Source organism: Necator americanus, chromosome II (assembly GCF_031761385.1).
Source record: "Necator americanus strain Aroian chromosome II, whole genome shotgun sequence".
NCBI lineage: Eukaryota > Metazoa > Nematoda > Chromadorea > Rhabditida > Ancylostomatidae > Necator > Necator americanus.
This window is the reverse complement of record NC_087372.1, coordinates 34,116,517-34,138,665: the sequence shown is the minus strand read 5'-3', so window position 1 is coordinate 34,138,665 and position 22,149 is coordinate 34,116,517. Positions and strand designations below refer to the sequence as shown.

Below are 22,149 nucleotides of genomic sequence, written 5' to 3'. Positions count from 1 at the left end.
GGCAAACAACATTATGAGATGATGGTCCATTGCGCTAAAACCGATATTTCGCTACTTGCATGACCTAACAATCTATATTTCCACCTTCATTGTAAGCTACCGTATCCCGTTATTTGTTGACTAGTTTGTTTTTGATCGAATAGTGTATTGATGGAAGTAGTGTGAATGACATGTTGCATGTTGTCTTGTCCTTACTCCACGTTCCCAAACAATTCTTTGTGCGGTGCTTTTGAGAAATATGACAGTTTTTACTGCCCATCATGACATTTCTTTCACTGCAATTTCGCGTCGTCGCCACAGAAAAGATTCGTAAACCGCGACTACGAAGCTCAAAAAAACCCTCTGTGGGCTGCAATCTCCCCCACTTGGCGCCATGCCCATTAATCCACATCAACTTGAACGACGTCCGATCTGAGTAGGTGTGTAATTCACAGCGGCAGCTGCCATTTATTGCACCAGTGGCCTGGTACGGTAAGTATCCGATTTGGTGCAATTTTGCATTCTCTTTTTCCGCATCCGCGATCTTAAGATTTTGAACCGTAACTGTTCAGTGCGTATAACATCATCATAAATTTTTGTTTGTTTGTTTTTTTATAGGTGCGTAATCGCTTCATGCAAATCTTGAGCTGATGTTAACCTTTTGATTTGTTAAATATTACTGTATTTTTCATGGTATATGAACGTGTATATTGGATAGTTCTGTTGAGACATCTCATATAGAGAATAAACAGACTTTTAACGCAGTATCTTCAAATTTCTGCGTTCTCAGCATCCACATTGCAAAGCGGGTTTTAAGGAGAGCCTCTGGTCCATAAAATTCCATTCGGGCGTTTCTAAGTGTTGTTTTTGCCTGGTTACTAAAGCTTACACCACAGCTGCACAGCAAAGGGAAGCCGACAGAAAGAGCTGAGACGCAGACAACAAAACGGAATCTGTTCAGTTCATTGTTTTACACTATGTTTTCATGACACTTCTAATGTTCTTTTTTATCCCGCCGCAGATTTATTTAATCCATTCTTTTTCTCCATTCTCTCTTTCCCTCTTCACTGCCTCAACCAACCTCGTCTCATTCCCTCGTCTACCCTGTAGTACCGAATAGTGTCTGATTCGTGCATACACTTTCGGTTACAAGGTGCATGATGTGGATTGAGATTGTTGACCTATATTAATTGATCTTATCGATTTTCCTGAGTATATCGTAGAAACATGGAATGTTTTTGTTATTTCGCCCAAGATCCCACAAGCGACAGTACTTCTGAGCTACCGAGAATTCGAACAAATTTCGTAAGAGCTCGAAACGTAAACAAGGTTAGTTATTTTTTTCGTTCTTTTTGTCTTAGTTTTTTTGTTCTTTTTTTGCATTTTCGTTTGGTAAATTCTTCGAAGAAATTGTTTTATATCAGATACATCCCACATAATGTGAAACATAATGTTAATATTGAATCGGTCCTGCTTTGTAATTAGCACAGCACCAATTCACCATTAACATTATTCAACATAGGAAAGTGTGAATATAAATAGGCAGCGTTTCTGAACTGATAGCTGCATTCTGCAGAGGTGGGTTAGTTTGATTTTCTTCAGTTGCTTATATGAAGTTGTTGTTTATTAATTTTTGTACATTTAGTTATCTTTGCCGCTATTGTAACCTAATATAGATGTTCAACCATGAATTTGTTGCTTTTGAAACAACGTTTTAGTATTAGTTAAGTCAATATGTACGTGCGTGTTTGCAAACACCATAATCAGTTTAAAACAGTCGTTCAGATTGTTATGCATTTGTTTTCTTTGCATTCACTGCTCGCTGCTACTTTCTAGTTTTCGCAATTTAATTCTTCTGCAGTTGCAAGCTGAACCTATTTGATATTCTATGCGTTAGATTATCTTAACTAATGCCTTCATTTTTTCGTTGTTCCGGCACCTTTTTTTCCAAAACTATTCTTTTTGATACAACGATCATTTGTATTGTTTTTTAAAGCATTGCTGTAGGCCACATTTTCATGCAGACCAGTAAATGTGGAAATCAATAAATGATGTCTTTTGTTACATCCAATAGATGTGCCCTCGAAACGACTCAGGTAATGTCCTTTTGATCCTTTCTCTTACGCTTTTTTAGCATCATTTTATTAGTGCTGTACTTTTTTTTCAAATTCTGTAACCTTGAAATTTTTTCAAGCATTTTTGTCGGCTTTTCTGTTGTTCAGCGCTATTGAGGGCGTGTAATAAATGAACTTAGAATAGAACAATCGCTTCACCTCTCATTTTTTACTAAGGTGCTAAACCTAGATTTTACGTCTTATTATCGTTTCATCCTACGTCATATAATTTTACAAGATATTTCCTACATTTACATCTAGCACTTAACTTTGTTTAAATAGCAACAAAACAATGCAAAATGGGAGCATTGCTTCTTTCCAGGAATCAAGTGTGCACATGCATTTGCTACATTAGTCAGCCAGCTGACCTCAGAGTTCTCTCTCAACATTTCATGAGATCTGCAATCTATGTGGTTTGTACGTTGAAACGTAAGATGTCTGCTTGACATTTTGATTTGCATTCCCATGACATTGCGTGCGTGAGGTATATGTGGGAGGCTCTGAGAGGCAAAATAACAGGGTTGAAGGGAATATTTATCGTGCACTCTTTCTGTCACGCTGTATGTATAATCGTTATCTGAACGCGCGTTTTACGAGCGCTCGTAAATGAGTCGGGCCGCAGCAGCGGTGCGAGCACGCGCAGCAGGGCCGCCGTTGTGCCGCGCAACAGCCGAGGGACTAAGGAAAACAGGATCCTTATATTAGAGGTTTTTTTGAGCATCTTATTTCTGAATGTCGACTACATCAATCCCTAGTGCAGGGGGAAAATGGTTTACTTTTCTTTCTGGTATTTTTATTTTCTATTCAATAAAAACATTTGAATAAACAATGTGGTCAACAGAATAGTTGATAGTTTTCGTGCACTGATATGTCAGATAGTTGATTCTTTTGGTCTGGGACTCAGATTGTTGTGAATTAAACTGTTGACGAGCGTGGAAAAAACTTATGGGACAACTTGATGTTTATACATGTATCTGCGTACATATTTGAATTAATTGATCCATTCACGACTCTTTTCAATTCGCTCTTATAACCGCAAAAGCATAATTGAGAGAAGTTGTATCAATTTGACTAAGAGAAGATTTGCCATCAGTGGAAACTCTGTAAAACTGCCAAGAATTATCTTCTCTTAGTTTAAATTAGTGGTAACCAGTGTACAACATGAAAGTCTGTAGTCAATTCAAATGTCATAACTCGACTTAGCAAAGTTTACTGTGGAAATGAAGATGTTCTTTCTGTGTTATATGGTCGAGTCAAAACTACCTGAAACTGTGTAGTTGCGCAAGCGGCTGCGCTCGAAAAGGTGCAGTACACCTACCGGCTCCGATTGTGGTTTGATCGCTGCTAGCAACCAACCGGACTGCAAAGCGAGCGATGCCCGCACCTCAATCGACGTCGTTGGTTTCTCTACGAAGACGTGACTGCAGTCGCATACGCAGCTGACATTCATTATTCTTCGTTCATTCTTTATGACACTAGCTAGCTGGAACTCTGCCTTGATATGCCCTTTTTCAAGTTCGTCCCTATAATTGGTCCTTCTCTGTTAGTGGTGGTAAGCCGTTCAAGGATAGCAAAGTTGGTGAGCACTCCCGCTTGAGATTCCCCATCCGTTCGCCCAAGGTCCCTGGGTTAAATGCATCACCCCACGAATCTGAGGTGGTACGGATTTCAGGTGAATTATTCATGATTGTATACGGTACAGTAGATTATGGAGAAGGGGTGATTCCGTCTATTTCTTCCTAATTTCCGTAAAAAACGGCCCGAAAGATGCAGCGCGTGCGCAAGACTAGCGCGCTCCAATCGAACTCGCTGTAGAAAATAGCTCGCCGGGACGCTCGAGGCCGTATCTTCCGGGCCGGCTTTACGGCACTTAGGAAGAAATGGACGGAATCACCCTCTCTTCTTAATCTACGATCCCCTATACGAATACTCCACTTGAAATCAGTACCACCTCTGATTCGTGGGGTGATGCCTTTACTCTGGTCATCCTGGCTGATATCCGTTTATCTACTGTAGCGTTCTGTGTTTGAGAAAAGAATCTCGTGAGATTTCACACCTTCTGTAGCAGGAGAGTGACCTGTAAACCCACCTTCACATTATGGTGTGAAGGGCCGTCCTTGCTGTGTAAAAATTAGGCGAAATTCTAGTGAATTTGTTCCATTTTGTTTTTGTTTTGTGGGAAGCCTGTAGGTGTTTTCAAATAAATAAATAAATAAATTACACTGAGCATCGCATTGTTTTGACCCCGCTATATTTAGAAACAATTTTTGAGTGCAATCCATTCTATGTACGCTCATTTCAACGTTTTTTACCTTGTCGTCATGACAGGTTACTACGTTTCTGAATTTTTTAAATGTGTCATTTGTTTGCCTTTTATTAGCTCCAGTACTAGAGATAACAGACGAGTAGAAACGTATTTGCGCTCTTACCTTAGGAATATCCACTTTTTAGCAGCATTATTGGAATGAATGACATCAAAAAACCCATACTGCTACAGTATGTACGTGTCATGAGCGAGCTAATGGTCTTTCTACAATATTTTAAGTAGAGGAGTAACGACGTCCTAAGTCACAACTTTTTAGGTTTCTCAGGAAAAATTATTTCTTTTTTTCTGGCGCATGTCTCATAGACTTTGTATACTTTGAATTAGTGTCAGAGATTCCTGAATGGAATTCCCCAGCAATTCGTTTTCATGTCTTTTCTTTGATATCATTGATATCATCGCTTTCGTGAAAAACAACAATTCGTATTAAACTAATCACAAAGTAAATATTAACAATAAAAGCAACTTTAAAAACACTGTATTTTGAGATCTAAATATTCTCATTAAAAGCTGTTGTATTACACTTCACTAATAATCGCGTCAGCAGGCAATTAAAAAAAACTGCTGTGCAAATATCCAGACGACCTTCCCAAGGAGAAATCGTAGTTGAGTATCATTTTGCAAATCGTAAATTAATAGTCCCTTTTTTCAGTATTCGTTTCGTCTGAACTGTTTGAATTTTATAAAATAAAATTTATTATCAATTCTAGTTTTTAATTGATTTTCTTGAGCTGTAGCCAAGATTGGTATTCATAGTCTTTATTAAACAACAGCTAACGTTTCAGCGTTATAGCCTTAATGTTAACGTTATTGTTTAGTTACGTATTGTTACTTGACGTTACTGTTTAATAAAGGCGATCAATACCAATCTTGGCTACAGCTCAAGAAAATCAATTAAAAGCTACGTTTCAACATGCCGAGATTCAAGGACAGTTGAACATGGGCAATATTATTAATTCATTAATCTCTAAAGAATGAAAGGGAGATTCATAAAAAATTTCTATTGGATTTCAGATCGGTTGTTTTTGTACTTATTATACTCTATTACCAAATAATTTCAGAAAAACATTGAAGAAGCCACCACTATATGAGTGGCATTGCAGTTTATCTGGTAAATTAAATCATCTCATCCCTACAAATTTTCAGGAACTCCCAAGTTCTTTTGTTAATTTTTTTGCCTTGTTCAGGAAAACTCGTCCTATAGGCTTAGAGCGGAAATCTGTCAAACTCTTACATAGCAGCATGAAGCTCAGTCGACCAGAACACAAAATCTGAAGGAATATACTACAAGTAGTATAACGAGTATAACTGCTAGGAGTTGGAGTTGATTTCTTCTGGAACGTAAAGAATTTTGCCTAATTTTGTTCAAGAATATGTTTACAAATCCTTCTAACCCACTCTGATGTGATTTCTCCGTTATTACTGGGTTTAATGAGCCAAAATCTTGTGATATCCGTACTGCGTTCCATTGTGCGGCTTCAAATTTTATAGCTATCGTACCACGAAATCAGCAGGAGAGATCTTACCACGAACAGGTGGGGGTAGGAGTGTAGTTTACGAATATGAGCGTGATCACGTTCGATTCTCACTATTAATCTGGAAAAGTGGTGAAATACCCTTGGTTGCACCGGAATCCACTACGTTGCAACTTATTGCGCGTAGTGGAACGACGGCAATCCACAACGCATTTGCGATTGTGCAGGTGGAACAGCTTCTACTGCTCACATGGACTATATTAACAAGATTGCGGAAGTTGGACGACGATGGGACTGCCCGTGTTTTATCGCGTAACATGTTGCATCGTGATGGGAAACGGTGCAATCAACACTGTAACACTCACGCCTTCTTTCTGGATTACTAAGCAAAATCGAGCAGAGAAGTCTCAACGTCCTCAGTTTTCTGATACATCTTATCATATGTCTTTGTGATATGTCTTATCTTCGGTTATACTGTCTTTAGATTAAAATTAAATCATGCGGCATTTCCGTCGCAGGATCGCATCCTGTTGCTGCAAACTTGTAGCGTCAAATGCAAATCTATCGGAAACTTAACAACGATGGGAGGAGTTCGGCAAGAATCCTATCTCAACTCTCCGATAAAGAGGCCTACCAGTATCGCATTCTATTCGTGACAGGCCGTATATCACCGATTAGATGGCCCAAAATCGAGAAATTATGGTATTTTGGTCGTGGCGCGCCGCTAGGGCGAATAAATTCTCACCAACGTGCCCATTGGGAGCAACCATGGAGAACCGAACAATGGAAGAACGAGTTAGGTTTTATGTGATGTCTACCGAAGGACGAGGGATTGGTTCCTTCTCCTTTTTTTTTCTTCTCCTATACATCTAGGTTCCCCGAAATGGATTTATTTTTTCTTTTTCCATATTTCTAGGCAGCGCTCGAGAATATTCCGGAAGCACTAAGAGAATCACGTTTTTGATGGTCGTATAAAGTTATTTACTGTATTAAACCGGAAATAGTTTCGGGCATAAAATCTTGTGAATACGTGCTGATTCATGAAACCATCGACGCCATAAATAAGATTCTATCGACGATGATGATGTCCAAGGTCGCTGAATATAAATAAATAAAGAAAGAAATACATATATAAATGACCAAAACTTTTAATTATTTTCGGAAATTCCAATTAAAACCATATTTTCACGAAGAAAAAACGAGGAAATGTGAAATGGGTGTGTGAAGAGTTAAGGGACCCATACGACAAGAAAATATTGAGAGAGGAAACTGGACAGTTTTATTTCTTGAAGACGTCCAAATGATACAAATGACATGATGCGAATCAGAAATTGGTCACAGGTCGAGTGTTGATCCATTCCTTAAGAGCTGGAATTGATCGAATCTTCTCGGCATGCGCTTTGATCTAAAAATGACCGAATGAAGTACGAGTTTTTGATAGAAAAGAAAAAGCGAGTATTCTCACATACTTCTGGAAATCCATCGTAGAGAGTGGGCACTTTCTTAACCATTTCAGAAGTGTGTTCCGCTAAATACAGGTCAACGAAAGTCAGCGAATCGCCGATAAGGTAACCTTCGAAACTTCCACTTTGAGAATAAAGGAAACGAAAAAAAAAATGAAAAAAAAAATGAAACATATGGTTTTCATGGATGCAAACACACCAGACGTGCTTTTCTTGAGAAATTTCGTCATGAATCCGAAGAATTTTTCTCGTGTTGGAAGGAACACTTCTCTTGTTAGTTTCTGTTGGAATCGGCACCAGATAAAAAAGCATACTAAGTGCTCACTTTTTGTGAGAAATTGCTGTTCGAATGAGTTAGAACGGATATGATTAGTGGACATCATCTGATTTTGCCGCATTAAAAATTAAATATAATAAATAAGCTTCTATACATTAATTTTGAGAAAGAAAAACAATAAATAAACTAAGTAGAAACTATGGAATATAATGATCAATAGATAAAATGAATACAGATGAATCTAAAAAATTACATTCAGCATTTATGCGCAATATGGATGTGATTTGAGCGGTAAATACTGATCCTGGTTGGGAAGTAGGCGGATTTTGGTAAGATGAAATAAATATTTGTAACTTTGCGCAGAAGAAACCTACAAAGGCAACTAAGTATGCGTTTTATATAGAGGAAAGTTGCGTATATGAAACAATTCAACCACATTTTATAGACATATCCTGAGTTTTTTTCTTTCCGAAAGTTATTCGAGAAAAAAGTAGGAAGTTTTTAATTTTGAGTTGCAATGATAGATTTCAACTCGTCCATTATCAAGATCTGGACAAGGAGCACACTAGTTCCACTATCAGAAATTCAAAGATCTTTTTCTCACTTTGTGGCTAGTGTGTCCTCATCTTAGCTAATTTATTTTCTCTATATGGTTTCCTTACGACCCTCCTCTTGTTTTCGTCCCCCTCTTACCAATTCACTGTTGGGAAGGTCCCAACGTAAGATTGACCTTGCACCTTACAGCAATTTTACCTTGGTCAGTCGAGAGTCGTAGTCATTCCTGATGAGTGTTGAGTGCATTAACTAATCATAGTGGATGAATACAAACCTTAAACTTATATAGACTACTTATGCTGTACAGATCAAACACGAGTTTTTCCCTTCTATTATGCTTAGAACACATCTAAAAAACTAAGACAGCTCTCCAACAATCTCCAAGTCCTCTCTTCTTGAAACCTCGGCATTTGATAGTGTATTTATGTTTTCTTGTTATGCCAACGAGGTTAAGGTGAAACATTTTTTTTTTGGCCTGACGTTTCGACAAACTCGTCTTTTTTAAAAGCCTGAAAATGGTTCGAGGTCTCTGATACCATGCATATCCCATCAAACTCCTCTTCTCTCCTCGCCAACCTCCGATATTGTTCCAAGTACACCACGCAAGACCTTAAAAGGAAAACAACTGACCAGTTTCACCGACTAGCGGGGTTGGTAAACCACCGCGTTCTTAAAGACTGTCACCAAGGCGAATGAGATCTACGCGCTATGCAGTATCCTTAAGTACTGGTGTGTGGATAACGTTAAGGAACTGCCTTATTTTTTTAATTTTTTTTTGTGGTTGAATTGTTTCATATACGCCACTTTCCTCTATATAAAACGCATACTTAGTTGCCTTTGTAGGTTTCTTCATTTTTATTGCCCGGTATTTTCAGGCCTTTGAAAAAGACGAGTTTGTCGAAACGTCAGGCCAATAAAAAAGTTTCACCTGAATCTCGTTGGCATAACAAGAAAACATAAGACAGCTCTATTCTAAAAATTGAACTAGATTTGTCTTCAGCTCATAGTTATTTGCAATGATCTTGGGTTAAAATCTTCTTAATTAGATTCTCTTATGGTACCATCATTGTCTGCTCTTCCACTTACCAGATCTCCTTGCTCAAACCCTAAAGCGACTCTTATAAACGGATAAATCTCGTTGAAATAATCTTTGTATTGGTCAGCAATCGAGTCAACAAGAGCTTCCTCAAACGGACTCTTGCCTGCAAAGCCTGAAAATATCGTGTCAGTACTCCAAATTGACCGCAAATGTTCTCAAATGGGAACCGTACCGAATTTTCTGGACAGAAAACGAACAATCGCGAAGGACTGCCCCAACTGTTTACCGTCTACTTCCAGCACTGGTATTTGGCCAAATGGCATCTCTGCAAAGGCAACTTTTAGTTATTTACTCGTCTACTTCCGTGATAATAAGAAGCTACTAACCATCTTTGTGTTTAGGCCATTCTTCAAAGCTGTAACGAACGTCTTCATATTTCTGACCAGCAAGGACGAAAATCTGGACCATCACATTGGTGGATTTGGGATTTCGCTAACTCTCGCGCTGAAATAATACTCGCCTGTCGGATAATTTCCCCAAGTCCACGACCTTGGAAGTAAATGAGCTTGTAATGAACCATCCTAAAAGCTGCATTATTCTACTCTGCAGTAGTAAAGTTATCTGATGTAAAAGTACTGGAATTAATACGTAGTGAAAGAGATGGAAAAATGGTTACTATGGAAGTTGTGCCAGCTGACAACGAAGCTGGGCAAAGTAAGGATGAAGTAGATAAAAAATATAATCAAGAAGACAAAATTCGTCCAAGCAAATTGCAATAGTATTTTTTGTGAAGTTTTGCACCTTTTTCGAGTACTCGTCCAATAGTATGGTGAAAAAAAAACCGTAGCTTAAAGGCATCACCTCACGAATCTGGGGTGGTGGGGGTTTCAGGTGGGTTATACCTATACCGAATTGTAGACTATGGAGAGGAGGGTGATTCCGTCTATTTTTCCTAACTGCTGTAAAAACGGCCCGGAAGATACGGTTTCGAGCGTTCCGGCGCTATTTTCTACAATGAGTTAGATTGGAGCGCGCCAGCCCTGTGCACGCGCCGCATCTTCCGGAGCGTTTCTTACGACAGTTAGGAAGAAATGGACGGAATCACTCGCCTCTCCATAATCTACGACCCCGTATAGAAACTCCCCACCTGAAATCCGTACCACGCTAGATTCGTGGGGTGATGCTTTTAACCTATATGTAGATTCCACAAAATTTCTACGAACTTTTCACAGACATTCACTCTGCTTCCAATTGTTCTCAGTCGAATTAGTCTAGTACAGGTAAATAATAACGAAAGAGTGCGAAAAAAACCATACAGCTGTTACTATAAAACGTTTCTATTTCCCAGATGCGTCCATCTTGTCTGAGAGAGTAACGCAGTTGACGAATAACATTTCTTGGGACCTCTTCAAATTTCCATGAGACCTGAAACCTCTAACCTAATTTATTATACTATGAAGATTACAGTAAGCGAAATAAGATATATGGTATGAACACAATATAGGGTTTCACATTACAAAATGACTTTAAAGAAAATGAAAGGAAAAGTCCAGAACGTCTCTATTGCTAAGCAATTCCCATTCTACCACTTCCAGAAATGCGAAAATTACGTAAAAACTACTTTACTTCTGGTTGCGATAATAGCTCGTCAGTTCTGGTACAGAAGTTGAACAAAAAGAGAGTGGAGGAGAAGAGAGAGAGAGAGATATTGTTATGGGTAAATTTTAAGATAGGGGAAGCAAACGTAACAGAAGAAAATTGCCCTTGACCTTTGAAATGCTCAAAAAAGAAGAAAATTAATGATGGAAACGTTCACTGATCCCATAGAAAAATTGGGGAGAACGAGTTTATGACAAAGTTGAAACAACAAAGATTAGCATGCTTCACAGTTCTATTACTTTATTTTTTCATTTGTTTCACATTGTTATTATTACATTTATTGTTATTTCAATTATTATCTTCATCGTTATTTCTATTGTCATTCTTATTTTTATTTTTATTATTTCATTGTTCTATTATTGGTTACATCATTTTGTTTTCTAGTAGACAATAAGCCTAATAATTGTGTTTCTAATCTAACATTTATGTTTGTTATGCCACTACACCATATGCGATATATGAGGACCATGAAGAAAACGAAGATAATTGCATCCTGAGTGTAGATGAATTCTCTGGAAGAAACTTTTACAGTAGCAAGAGTACACCGACAATCTTTTCAGACCAATTCATGGTTCCACAAAAATTCTTAGCTTATCTTAATGTCATATTTGAGGCAATCTTCACCTTTTTAAAATCAAATTCGATATTTTCGTTGCAGTTTTCGCTTTTTTTTCCTAAAATAACCTGCTAATAGTAGTTTTGATGCACAGCTGTCAAATATTTGTTGATGACAATAAGGAGCGAGTGAAAAGCATTATATTCCTACCAATGTGTGATATTGGGCAACTTAACCGGATTATCTAGTACAGTTATTGTTGCACTATAACTGGATGTTGCACTGCTAGAAATTATATGGTTTTCGAAAGAGTCACCGCGAATGCGAAATTCTAACTAAACATGTGGAAAACTAACCCTTTTCAAACCTACCGATAGTGAGAAAAGGATTAATTACAACGATGTGGTGCGCAAACGCTCTTGGTCCCAACGCGATGATTCGTCCCATACGGTATCGATATCCATCACAGAGAAGTTACACTCTCAGTATGATTTTAAAGGTGTCGTAAGGTTTTTCAAAGTTTTATTAAAGACAGCATACCGGAGTCTATGGTGGTACGGATTTCAGCTGGAATATCCGTATACGGGGTCGCAGATTAAGGAGACCGGGGTGGTTCCGCTCATCTCTCCCTGAATCACTGCAAGCAGCCGTCCCCTGAATGCTGTTTTGTACGACCCCTTGCGCCCCGATAGGCAGTAAGTCACGCTACCTTACGCGTGCAAAGTTGCCGCGCTGCAATAGAAGGTATCGTACAAAACAGCATTCAGGGGCCGGCTGCTTGCAGTGATTCAGGGATAGATGAGCGGAACCACCCCGGTCTCCATAATCTACAACCCCGTACGACGGATACTCCACCTGAAGTCCGCACCACCTCAGATTCGTGGTATGCTGCCTTTAAGGAATCAAACAATCAATTTGAATTTGTACTCTCGGTAACCGGACCGTTTCAAGGAATCCACCAATCGAAAACGTCCACAGCTCATTAGTCTTGAAGGAGTAGTGTTCCATCACGACAACTCCAGACCGCAGATAGGTGAGGTTACACTTCAAAAATTATTAGAGCTTGGATGGGATGCCACAGCCATCGCAGTCGCTTGATTTTGCGATATGAGATTTCAACTTGTTTCGCTCTCTTCAAATTCCTTTGCGTTATATAACATTCAATTCAGATGATGGATATAAATCGGCATCTTAGTAGAGTTTTTCGTTGATAAAGATACTTCCATGAACAAAGTAATCACGAAGCTCATTGGAAGATCGCAAAAAGTTATCGAACAAAACGATATATCAATATCAATATACAACAATATGTCATAGATTGATCATTATTTCTCATATGAATAAGTGACCTTTGAAGAACATAGGAGAAATAAGTCATGACTTTAACCTAATAGTAATCTCGGTAGCTAAATATCGTCTCTAACAGCCGGTGGGCCTCCTAATCTAACACGCCGTGAAATGAGTTCCAAAAGAAATGATTTTGTTATCGCATATCTTTTAAATTGTCCTACAACGAACCCAAATAATATGGAAGTTAGGTACTGTCGGCATTTCAAAGCAAAATCCGCAAAAATTTCGATGAGAAAAGTGAAGACGCCGGAGGAAAGAAGATTGCATTCATGTCACAGGAAAAATCTCCTGCAGCTTTGAATGCAAAACAAAGAAACAGGTAGCCACAATGTACCTCGGAAGAGAGGGAGGGGAGTGCTGATTTTCCTGCGGAATTGGAAATAGTTGCTCAGATATGGGCTAAAGTTGCCAGGTTATAATGTGAGGCTACATATAATAATAAGGTCGGGGTTCTACTTAGAGGATCCATGACAAGCCTATGTAACTAAGGTGCGGTATGGATGAGACCCTCCTGGGCAACTTTTCGGTAGAGAATAGACGATGGAAGTCAATCAAGAACTAGACTTTCAGCAACTTTATATCAGTCTGTTCTCTATTTGTCATCATTTTCACGGCAAAGAAGTTTTGTAACACCGAACAGGAATAAAACAATGTGCACATACGAACTTTTACGAATGTTCTCTGATAACTGTGTTCCAACAATTTGCTTCTTACGAAAAGTAATTGAAATCTTATCGACAAAGATATGCATTCCTCTAGCTAAGTAGTAATTACAATACCGTGCATGAACATTGAAAAAGCGACGGTGAGTGATGTTGCAGTACCGTCGGCCAGTCTTATTTTGTTGCGGAAAAAAATCTCGGAAAATTTACATACCACTGGATTCCGATCTCCGAACGATATTTAAAAATTGGCATATCGTTAAGAAGGGAGTAAAATACTGCCAGTAATTTGACAAAATGCAGTGACTGCCACTTAAGGCATAACCTTAAGTGGCAGTCACTGCATAACCATAACCATAACCACTTAAGGCTATTGCATAGCCTGAGGTCACTTATGGGGAAGTGTTCAACTAACCAAACTGCCATATTTGAGAGAGACGTTAAAAATTGTTGAAGGGAACCTTGAAGGACTGTCGACACACTATTTTCTCCGTACTCGTGTCATTTTGCTTATTGTGTAAGGTCGTGGTTTGTATCCACCTTGGACCTTTTTTGCAAGATAAGAACTTACATAGCATTTATATGTAGTTGCAGCTTACAAAGTTCGTCTGTGAACATACAATGAAGTAGCCGTATAATTTAGAAACATTTGTGCCTAACATGAATTTCATTGACTTTTGGTAAGATCTGATCTCGCAACAAAGGTGCAAAGTGGGTGCAAACCACTACTTTACACTAGGATCAAAATCGCAACGAATGAAGAGAAAATATTGCCCGTGTCCGACTATCTTTGAGTCTGGCATGTTGAAACATAGTTTAATTAATTTTCTCGAGCTGTAGCCAAATTTGGTATTGATATTGATAGTACTAGCTGATGTGTTACTGTTTTAGTTTACCTATCGTTTGATTGCTTTCTGTAGGGACCTCCCAGTCACTTGATTGCAGGCTTTTGGCCGGACCGACGTGCGGGGTACAAGGATGCCATGATTCAATCCTGGCTGTAGAAACAGGTAGTCCATCCCCTGAATCCGCCCGCATCTCTGGGTAAGCACAATGTCGCTTTTGGTCCGCGATGAGCCCCCTATCCACCACCCGAGGACGCACCGCGTAGCCTCGCGACTAACCGGCTGTGATCCCTCTAGTGAGGGAGATCCGTGGAACGAACAAAGATACGATGCATTTTCACAAGTAATTCCGATAATTTTTTATTTGATTCCATTCTAATTTTCTGAATTTTCTAATGTCGGTTCAGTTTCTGCAATCTCATGTTTCCGTTAAAGAAGTTATGATTAGAAGGCGTTCCAATACTGAGGGCGGTTGTAGCTCAGTCGATAAGAGGTCTACTGTGGTGGCACATTTGATAGTTCGAAACCGCTCCAATCCCTACCAAGGCTTTCAACTTTCTGCACCCTCATCTTAGCTAATTTATTTCTCCTGTATGGTTTCCTTACGACCTTCCTCTTGCTTTCGTCCCGCTCTTACGACCTCCCTGTTGGGAGGGTCCCACTGTAAGCTGTAAGGTGCAAGGTCCGATTGACCTTGCACCTTACAGCGGTACTTTTAGCCTTGCAAAGAGTCGTAATCATTCCTGTGAATGTTCAGTGCATTAGCTGAACTGCATTAAAGATAATGAATGAATACAAACCTGAAATATATAGGGACCACCCATGCTGTGCAGTTCAAGCAGTTCTTTTCCCTTCTATTATGCTTATAACACATGTAATGATCTAAGAGATCTCTATTCTCAAAGTTAAACTAAATTTGTCTCCAGCTCACAGTTCTTCACAATGATCTTGAGTTAAACGCGAATTTTTGGGGTTGAGATCTTCTCGAATAAATAGAGATAAGAATGAGGTTTAACAAGTTTAGGATTTATGGTGAAATCGTAATTATAGGTACTCGCGGACATCAGTGTAAAACATAGTTACGCAGGAGACCATTCGACGTATAGTCGGGTCAAAACTACATGAATCACGTCCAGCAGTTGGAACCGAGGTGGGGCCATCGCAAACTGCAGGGATGAGAGGTGCCAGCAAGGGTTCAACTACGCTTGACCGCACCGCCTCGAGAAAAGCCGCGTACGCAATCGCGTACGTACTTCATGTCATTTTGACCCTACTATAGCGTCTGGACTTCCCTACTATAGGCTAAATGACATGTCAATGTACGAATACGTACATCAGGATCGAAGTTGTACTCAAGCCTTGCTCACGCTTTCGCTATTGCTGCAATACTTGAGAGCATATATAGAGCTCGTTGCAGTTTTCCGCTGCGAAAAATTGCTGGTGTGCCGAGCATTATGCGGAAAAAAGCGTAGAGTCAATGTCAGTGCGCACATTTTACCGGTCAACCTTAATTGTCTCCGCCCGACTGGCTGCAACGTAAGTTGGATATATTCTTTGTACTCCTAACGAACCATTGGCTGTTACTCATATACCAAAAACGTCTTCTTTCTCCGAGTAACATCCAACACTGAAGAAATGTTGCAGTATTCTCATTCAGTCAAGTTGCAAAAACAAATAATCTTGAGTCTTCCTGACAACTATCGTGTTCTGGATGCGTACTTCCTATGGCTAATGGCCTGGGTCATTGATGTGTGTCCGTAGCAGATTCTGGCACTAAACCCCACGTGCAGGAGCCTTTTGGGGTGCTACGCCCTAAGCTGATGGTAGCTCCTGGAAGTTTGACTGTATATTTACCTCCTGCCGCTTCGATGTGGAACTCTTATGTTGATCTTTTATGTTGATCTGTTGACAGTAAATATACAAGCCTATATGTACTTTTCGTATCCCGCCTTCTACATACACTGCTATGGAAACATGTATAGGATGTAACGAGCCTCTCACCGCGACCCTAGTAGGTACAAATACCGGGAAGAATGGCAGAGTAGAGTCGATTCACATTTGTGTATGTGGTCGTATCCATATTGTGTCTGCAGATGTCATGCACTGCTTCAATGTCCACAGTAAGAAAGCACTGCTCAGCCGTTGTCTCCGTTGTCGAGATTGCTACGATTCAACCATGGCCGCCGATACCTGTCACAAAAAAGTTTTCTGTCATAAACTCTGGCCAAAACGACAAGAACCGCATGCACTTACGGCTGCCCTCGATGTGGTGCGGCGGAATTTAGAAGTTAGAATCTAGGGGAAGGGAACCCTCCCTGACATCATTCCTCACTGCAGGTCGCGATAGCCTCACATCGATTCCAACAATCAGTGGAACAAACTTTCGGTGCCGGATAGACGCAAAGCTCCATTGTACTCATCTTTCTTCGCATAATCAACAGAGAGATGCTCTATTAGCGAAGTAGTGAAGCCAGATCCACCTTCTCTTGCGAACAAATGGAATATGAGAAATCCTGTATGAGCCTTGCTAAGTTTTCGACCAATTTTAGAATTCTACTTCCTTCTCTTTGAGTAAGAATCTGACCATCCATAGCAAATCCGGGCGCAATCACTACGTCTTTCAAAGCCAACGTTTGGGGAAAATAAAAGAAAGTCAGCTTTTTATAAGATTTCAAAATTTGATTTTTTAATATGCATTTCCAAGGGCCTAAGCGAATGTTTCTATCGGTCTTCAGTAGTGAGACTTCGCGGCTCAGTGGAGTTTGATTTTGTGGGAACAGAGAAGACGAAATCGAAGAACTCTGAGGTTTTTCTCCCGAGGTGGGTTTCCTCGGATATTTTATTCTCCTCTCCTCCTAGCTACTAAATGGCGACTATGACAAATTGCACCGGAAAGAGGGATGAAATCGACTCTTGAGGCATGTGCAATAATGGGGTGAAATTAGGATTAGGCAGCCATTTGATCTACGAAGTATCTCGTAGAACGGTATAAGAGCGAAAAGTACTTGTTAGGATAGAAAAAAAATTCTCTGCCGTGTCAATCCGCTTACGATGCGCCAACACGTTTCACTGAAATTCATATTCGTTGAGATTTTGGAACCTGTGCTGGCCTATATGACGACTTGCGGGGGACACTTGCCACGTATCAAGCCAGTGTTTTAAAGGCATCACCCCACGAATCGGACATCGAGCGTTCCGTAGCACTATTTCCTACAACGAGTTCGATTGAAGCGCGCCAGCCTTGTGCACGCGCCACATCTTTCGAGCGTTTTTCACGGCAATTAGGAAGAAATGGAAGGAATCACCCTCCTCCCCATAATTTACGACCCTGTATAGGCATAACGTACCTGAAATCCGCACCACCCGATTCGTGGGGTGATGCCTTTAAAACACTGGCTTGATACGTGGCAAGTGTCCCCCGCAAGTCGTCATATAGGCCAGCACAGGTTCCAAAATCTCAACGAATATGAATTTCAGTGAAACGTGTTGGCGCATCGTAAGCGGATTGACACGGCAGAGAATTTTTTTTTTCTATCCTAACAAGTACTTTTCGCTCTTATACCGTTCTACGAGATACTTCGTAGATCAAATGGCTGCCTAATCCTAATTTCACCCCATTATTGCACATGCCTCAAGAGTCGATTTCATCCCTCTTTCCGGTGCAATTTGTCATAGTCGCCATTTAGTAGCTAGGAGGAGAGGAGAATAAAATATCCGAGGAAACCCACCTCGGGAGAAAAACCTCAGAGTTCTTCGATTTCGTCTTCTCTGTTCCCACAAAATCAAACTCCACTGAGCCGCGAAGTCTCACTACTGAAGACCGATAGAAACATTCGCTTAGGCCCTTGGAAATGCATATTAAAAAATCAAATTTTGAAATCTTATAAAAAGCTGACTTTCTTTTATTTTCCCCAAACGTTGGCTTTGAAAGACGTAGTGATTGCGCTCCGGATTTGCTATGGATGGTCAGATTCTTACTCAAAGAGAAGGAAGTAGAATTCTAAAATTGGTCGAAAACTTAGCAAGGCTCATTCAGGATTTCTCATATTCCATTTGTTCGCAAGAGAAGGTGGATCTGGCTTCACTACTTCGCTAATAGAGCATCTCTCTGTTGATTATGCGAAGAAAGATGAGTACAATGGAGCTTTGCGTCTATCCGGCACCGAAAGTTTGTTCCACTGATTGTTGGAATCGATGTGAGGCTATCGCGACCTGCAGTGAGGAATGATGTCAGGGAGTGAGGAATGATGTTCCCTTCCCCTAGATTCTAACTTCTACATTCCGCCGCACCACATCGAGGGCAGCCGTAAGTGCATGCGGTTCTTGTCGTTTTGGCCAGAGTTTATGACAGAAAACTTTTTTGTGACAGGTATCGGCGGCCATGGTTGAATCGTAGCAATCTCGACAACGGAGACAACGGCTGAGCAGTGCTTTCTTACTGTGGACATTGAAGCAGTGCATGACATCTGCAGACACAATATGGATACGACCACATACACAAATGTGAATCGACTCTACTCTGCCATTCTTCCCGGTATTTGTACCTACTAGGGCCGCGGTGAGAGGCTCGTTACATCCTATACATGTTTCCATAGCAGTGTATGTAGAAGGCGGGATACGAAAAGTACATATAGGCTTGTATATTTACTGTCAACAGATCAACATAAAAGATCAACATAAGAGTTCCACATCGAAGCGGCAGGAGGTAAATATACAGTCAAACTTCCAGGAGCTACCATCAGCTTAGGGCGTAGCACCCCAAAAGGCTCCTGCACGTGGGGTTTAGTGCCAGAATCTGCTACGGACACACATCAATGACCCAGGCCATTAGCCATAGGAAGTACGCATCCAGAACACGATAGTTGTCAGGAAGACTCAAGATTATTTGTTTTTGCAACTTGACTGAATGAGAATACTGCAACATTTCTTCAGTGTTGGATGTTACTCGGAGAAAGAAGACGTTTTTGGTATATGAGTAACAGCCAATGGTTCGTTAGGAGTACAAAGAATATATCCAACTTACGTTGCAGCCAGTCGGGCGGAGACAATTAAGGTTGACCGGTAAAATGTGCGCACTGACATTGACTCTACGCTTTTTTCCGCATAATGCTCGGCACACCAGCAATTTTTCGCAGCGGAAAACTGCAACGAGCTCTATATATGCTCTCAAGTATTGCAGCAATAGCGAAAGCGTGAGCAAGGCTTGAGTACAACTTCGATCCTGATGTACGTATTCGTACATTGACATGTCATTTAGCCTATAGTAGGGAAGTCCAGACGCTATAGTAGGGTCAAAATGACATGAAGTACGTACGCGATTGCGTACGCGGCTTTTCTCGAGGCGGTGCGGTCAAGCGTAGTTGAACCCTTGCTGGCACCTCTCATCCCTGCAGTTTGCGATGGCCCCACCTCGGTTCCAACTGCTGGACGTGATTCATGTAGTTTTGACCCGACTATACGTCGAATGGTCTCCTGCGTAACTATGTTTTACACTGATGTCCGCGAGTACCTATAATTACGATTTCACCATAAATCCTAAACTTGTTAAACCTCATTCTTATCTCTATTTATTCGAGAAGATCTCAACCCCAAAAATTCGCGTTTAACTCAAGATCATTGTGAAGAACTGTGAGCTGGAGACAAATTTAGTTTAACTTTGAGAATAGAGATCTCTTAGATCATTACATGTGTTATAAGCATAATAGAAGGGAAAAGAACTGCTTGAACTGCACAGCATGGGTGGTCCCTATATATTTCAGGTTTGTATTCATTCATTATCTTTAATGCAGTTCAGCTAATGCACTGAACATTCACAGGAATGATTACGACTCTTTGCAAGGCTAAAAGTACCGCTGTAAGGTGCAAGGTCAATCGGACCTTGCACCTTACAGCTTACAGTGGGACCCTCCCAACAGGGAGGTCGTAAGAGCGGGACGAAAGCAAGAGGAAGGTCGGAAGGAAACCATACAGGAGAAATAAATTAGCTAAGATGAGGGCACGCTAGCCACAAAGTGAGAAAAAGATCTGGTTCTTCGTATTTCTGATAGTGGAACTACTGTGCTCTTCGCGCAAATCTTGATGAAAGACGACTTTCGATATTATTGCAGCTCTAAATCTAAAACTCCCAACTTCTTCTAGACTAACATAAAAACAAATATAAAATAGGAGAGGATACATCTGAAAAACATGATTTAACTGTTTCATATATCAATCATTCCTCTATACCAAAGGCATACTTACTTAGCTTTCTTGGTTACTTCTGCGCAAAGTTATAGATATTTATTTCAACCTTCCAAAATCCTCCTTACTCCCAACTATGATTAGTGTTTATCGCTCAAATCCATCCATATCGCGCATAAATGCTGAATGTAAATCTTTAAAATTCATCTATTTTCATTTTACTTATTGGTCATGGTAATGCATCGTGTGTATTCCGTCTATTTATTAGTTTTTTTTAAAATTAATTTTTAAGAGCTTGTTTATTTTACTTAATCTTTAATTGGTACATGAGCGAGAATTCTAGAGAGAATGAGAGGAGGAAGGCGGACAGGGAGAAAAGGGAGGAAGAGGGTAATCGTTTTTGAAACGATCGTGTCCAAACTATACGCGTGCTCCTGGAAAGGGATCATATGTCTTCTAAGGTGGCAGTGAGCAAGATCAGATGATGTCCACTAACCTTATCCGCTCTAACCCATTCGGATAGCAATTTTTCACGAAAAGTTAGCACTTAATATGACTTTTTAGTCTGGTGCCGATTCCAGGAGAAACTAACAAAAGGAGTGTTCCTTCCAGCACGACAAAAATTTTTCGGATTCATGACGAAATTTCTCAAGAAAAGCACGTCTGGTGTGTTTGCATCCATAAAAATAATATGTTTCATTATTTTTCATTTTTTTCGTTTCCTTTATTTTAAAAGTGGAAGTTTTGAAGGTTACCTTATAAGCGATTCACTGACGTTCGTCGATTTGTATTTAGCCGAACACACTTCTGAAATGGTTAAGAAAGTGCCCACTCTCTACAATGGATTCCCAGAAGTATGAGAGTCAACAAAGATCGGTGTTTATCGCTCAAATCCATCCATATCGCGCATAAATGCTGAATGTAAGTTTCTAAAATTCATCTATATACATTTTACTTATTGATCATGGTATTGCATCATGTGGATTGAAACAACGTTATGTGCTCAAACAGGCCCAAATGCGCTGAGTGGTGCAATTTGATTGCCGGTGGAGTGAAGTCGGTGTGAGGGCGAAGCCTAGAAACAACGTTATGTGCTCAAACAATCCCAAATGCGCTGAGTGGTGCAATTTGGGGGCCGGTGGAGTGAAGTCGGTGTTAGGGCGAAGCCTAGAAACAACGTTATGTGCTCAAACAGGCCCAAATGCGCTGAGTGGTGCAATTTGGGGGCCGGTGGAGTGAAGTCGGTGTGAGGGGAAGCCTAGAAACAAGTTATGTGCTCAAACTCGGTGTTAGGGCGAAGCCTAGAAACAACGTTATGCGCTCAAACGTGCCCAAATGCGCTGAGTGGTGCAATTTGGGGGCCGGTGGAGTGAAGTCGGTGTTAGGGCGAAGCCTAGAAACAACGTTATGCGCTCAAACAGGCCCAAATGCGCTGAGTGGTGCAATTTGGGGGCCGGTGGAGTGAAGTCGGTGTTAGGGCGAAGCCTAGAAACAACGTTATGTGCTCAAACAGGCCCAAATGCGCTGAGTGGTGCAATTTGGGGGCCGGTGGAGTGAAGTCGGTGTTAGGGCGAAGCCTAGAAACAACGTTATGTGCTCAAACAGGCCCAAATGCGCTGAGTGGTGCAATTTGGGGGCCGGTGGAGTGAAGTCGGTGTTAGGGCGAAGCCTA

General features: G+C 40.5%; 2 protein-coding genes across 4 annotated transcripts in view; one reads left to right on the top strand and one right to left on the bottom strand.

The window, feature by feature from the left end:
* Positions 1-7,215: 7,215 nt before the first annotated feature.
* Positions 7,216-14,490, bottom strand: RB195_020369 (uncharacterized protein; the record flags this gene model as incomplete). 3 transcript variants are annotated; one of them, XM_064188637.1, is made up of 10 exons in its annotated part: positions 7,216-7,296; positions 7,361-7,464; positions 7,554-7,635; positions 9,273-9,397; positions 9,458-9,550; positions 9,612-9,684; positions 9,746-9,774; positions 9,803-9,806; positions 10,542-10,549; positions 14,349-14,490. In XM_064188637.1, the coding sequence occupies 10 exons, from the start codon at positions 14,488-14,490 to the stop codon at positions 7,216-7,218; spliced, it is 741 nt and encodes a 246-aa protein (XP_064044516.1). The 3 variants fall into 3 exon arrangements, with proteins under 3 accessions (XP_064044516.1, XP_064044518.1, XP_064044517.1); XM_064188635.1 differs by lacking the exons at positions 7,216-7,296; positions 7,361-7,464; positions 7,554-7,635; ... (2 more) ...; positions 10,542-10,549; positions 14,349-14,490 and adding an exon at positions 8,736-8,795 and having other exon boundaries at positions 9,612-9,693; XM_064188636.1 differs by lacking the exons at positions 7,554-7,635; positions 9,273-9,397; positions 9,458-9,550; ... (3 more) ...; positions 10,542-10,549; positions 14,349-14,490 and adding an exon at positions 7,680-7,737.
* Positions 14,491-20,803: 6,313 nt separating this feature from the next.
* The window catches only part of RB195_020368 (uncharacterized protein), a gene marked incomplete at both ends in the record, with an annotated part of 2,732 nt that continues 1,386 nt past the window's right edge, over positions 20,804-22,149 (top strand). The window contains 3 exons of the mRNA XM_064188634.1: positions 20,804-20,867; positions 21,042-21,143; positions 21,228-21,331. Of these exons, the coding sequence (XP_064044515.1) occupies positions 20,804-20,867; positions 21,042-21,143; positions 21,228-21,331 (270 nt within the window). The remainder of the gene's footprint in view (positions 20,868-21,041; positions 21,144-21,227; positions 21,332-22,149) is intronic.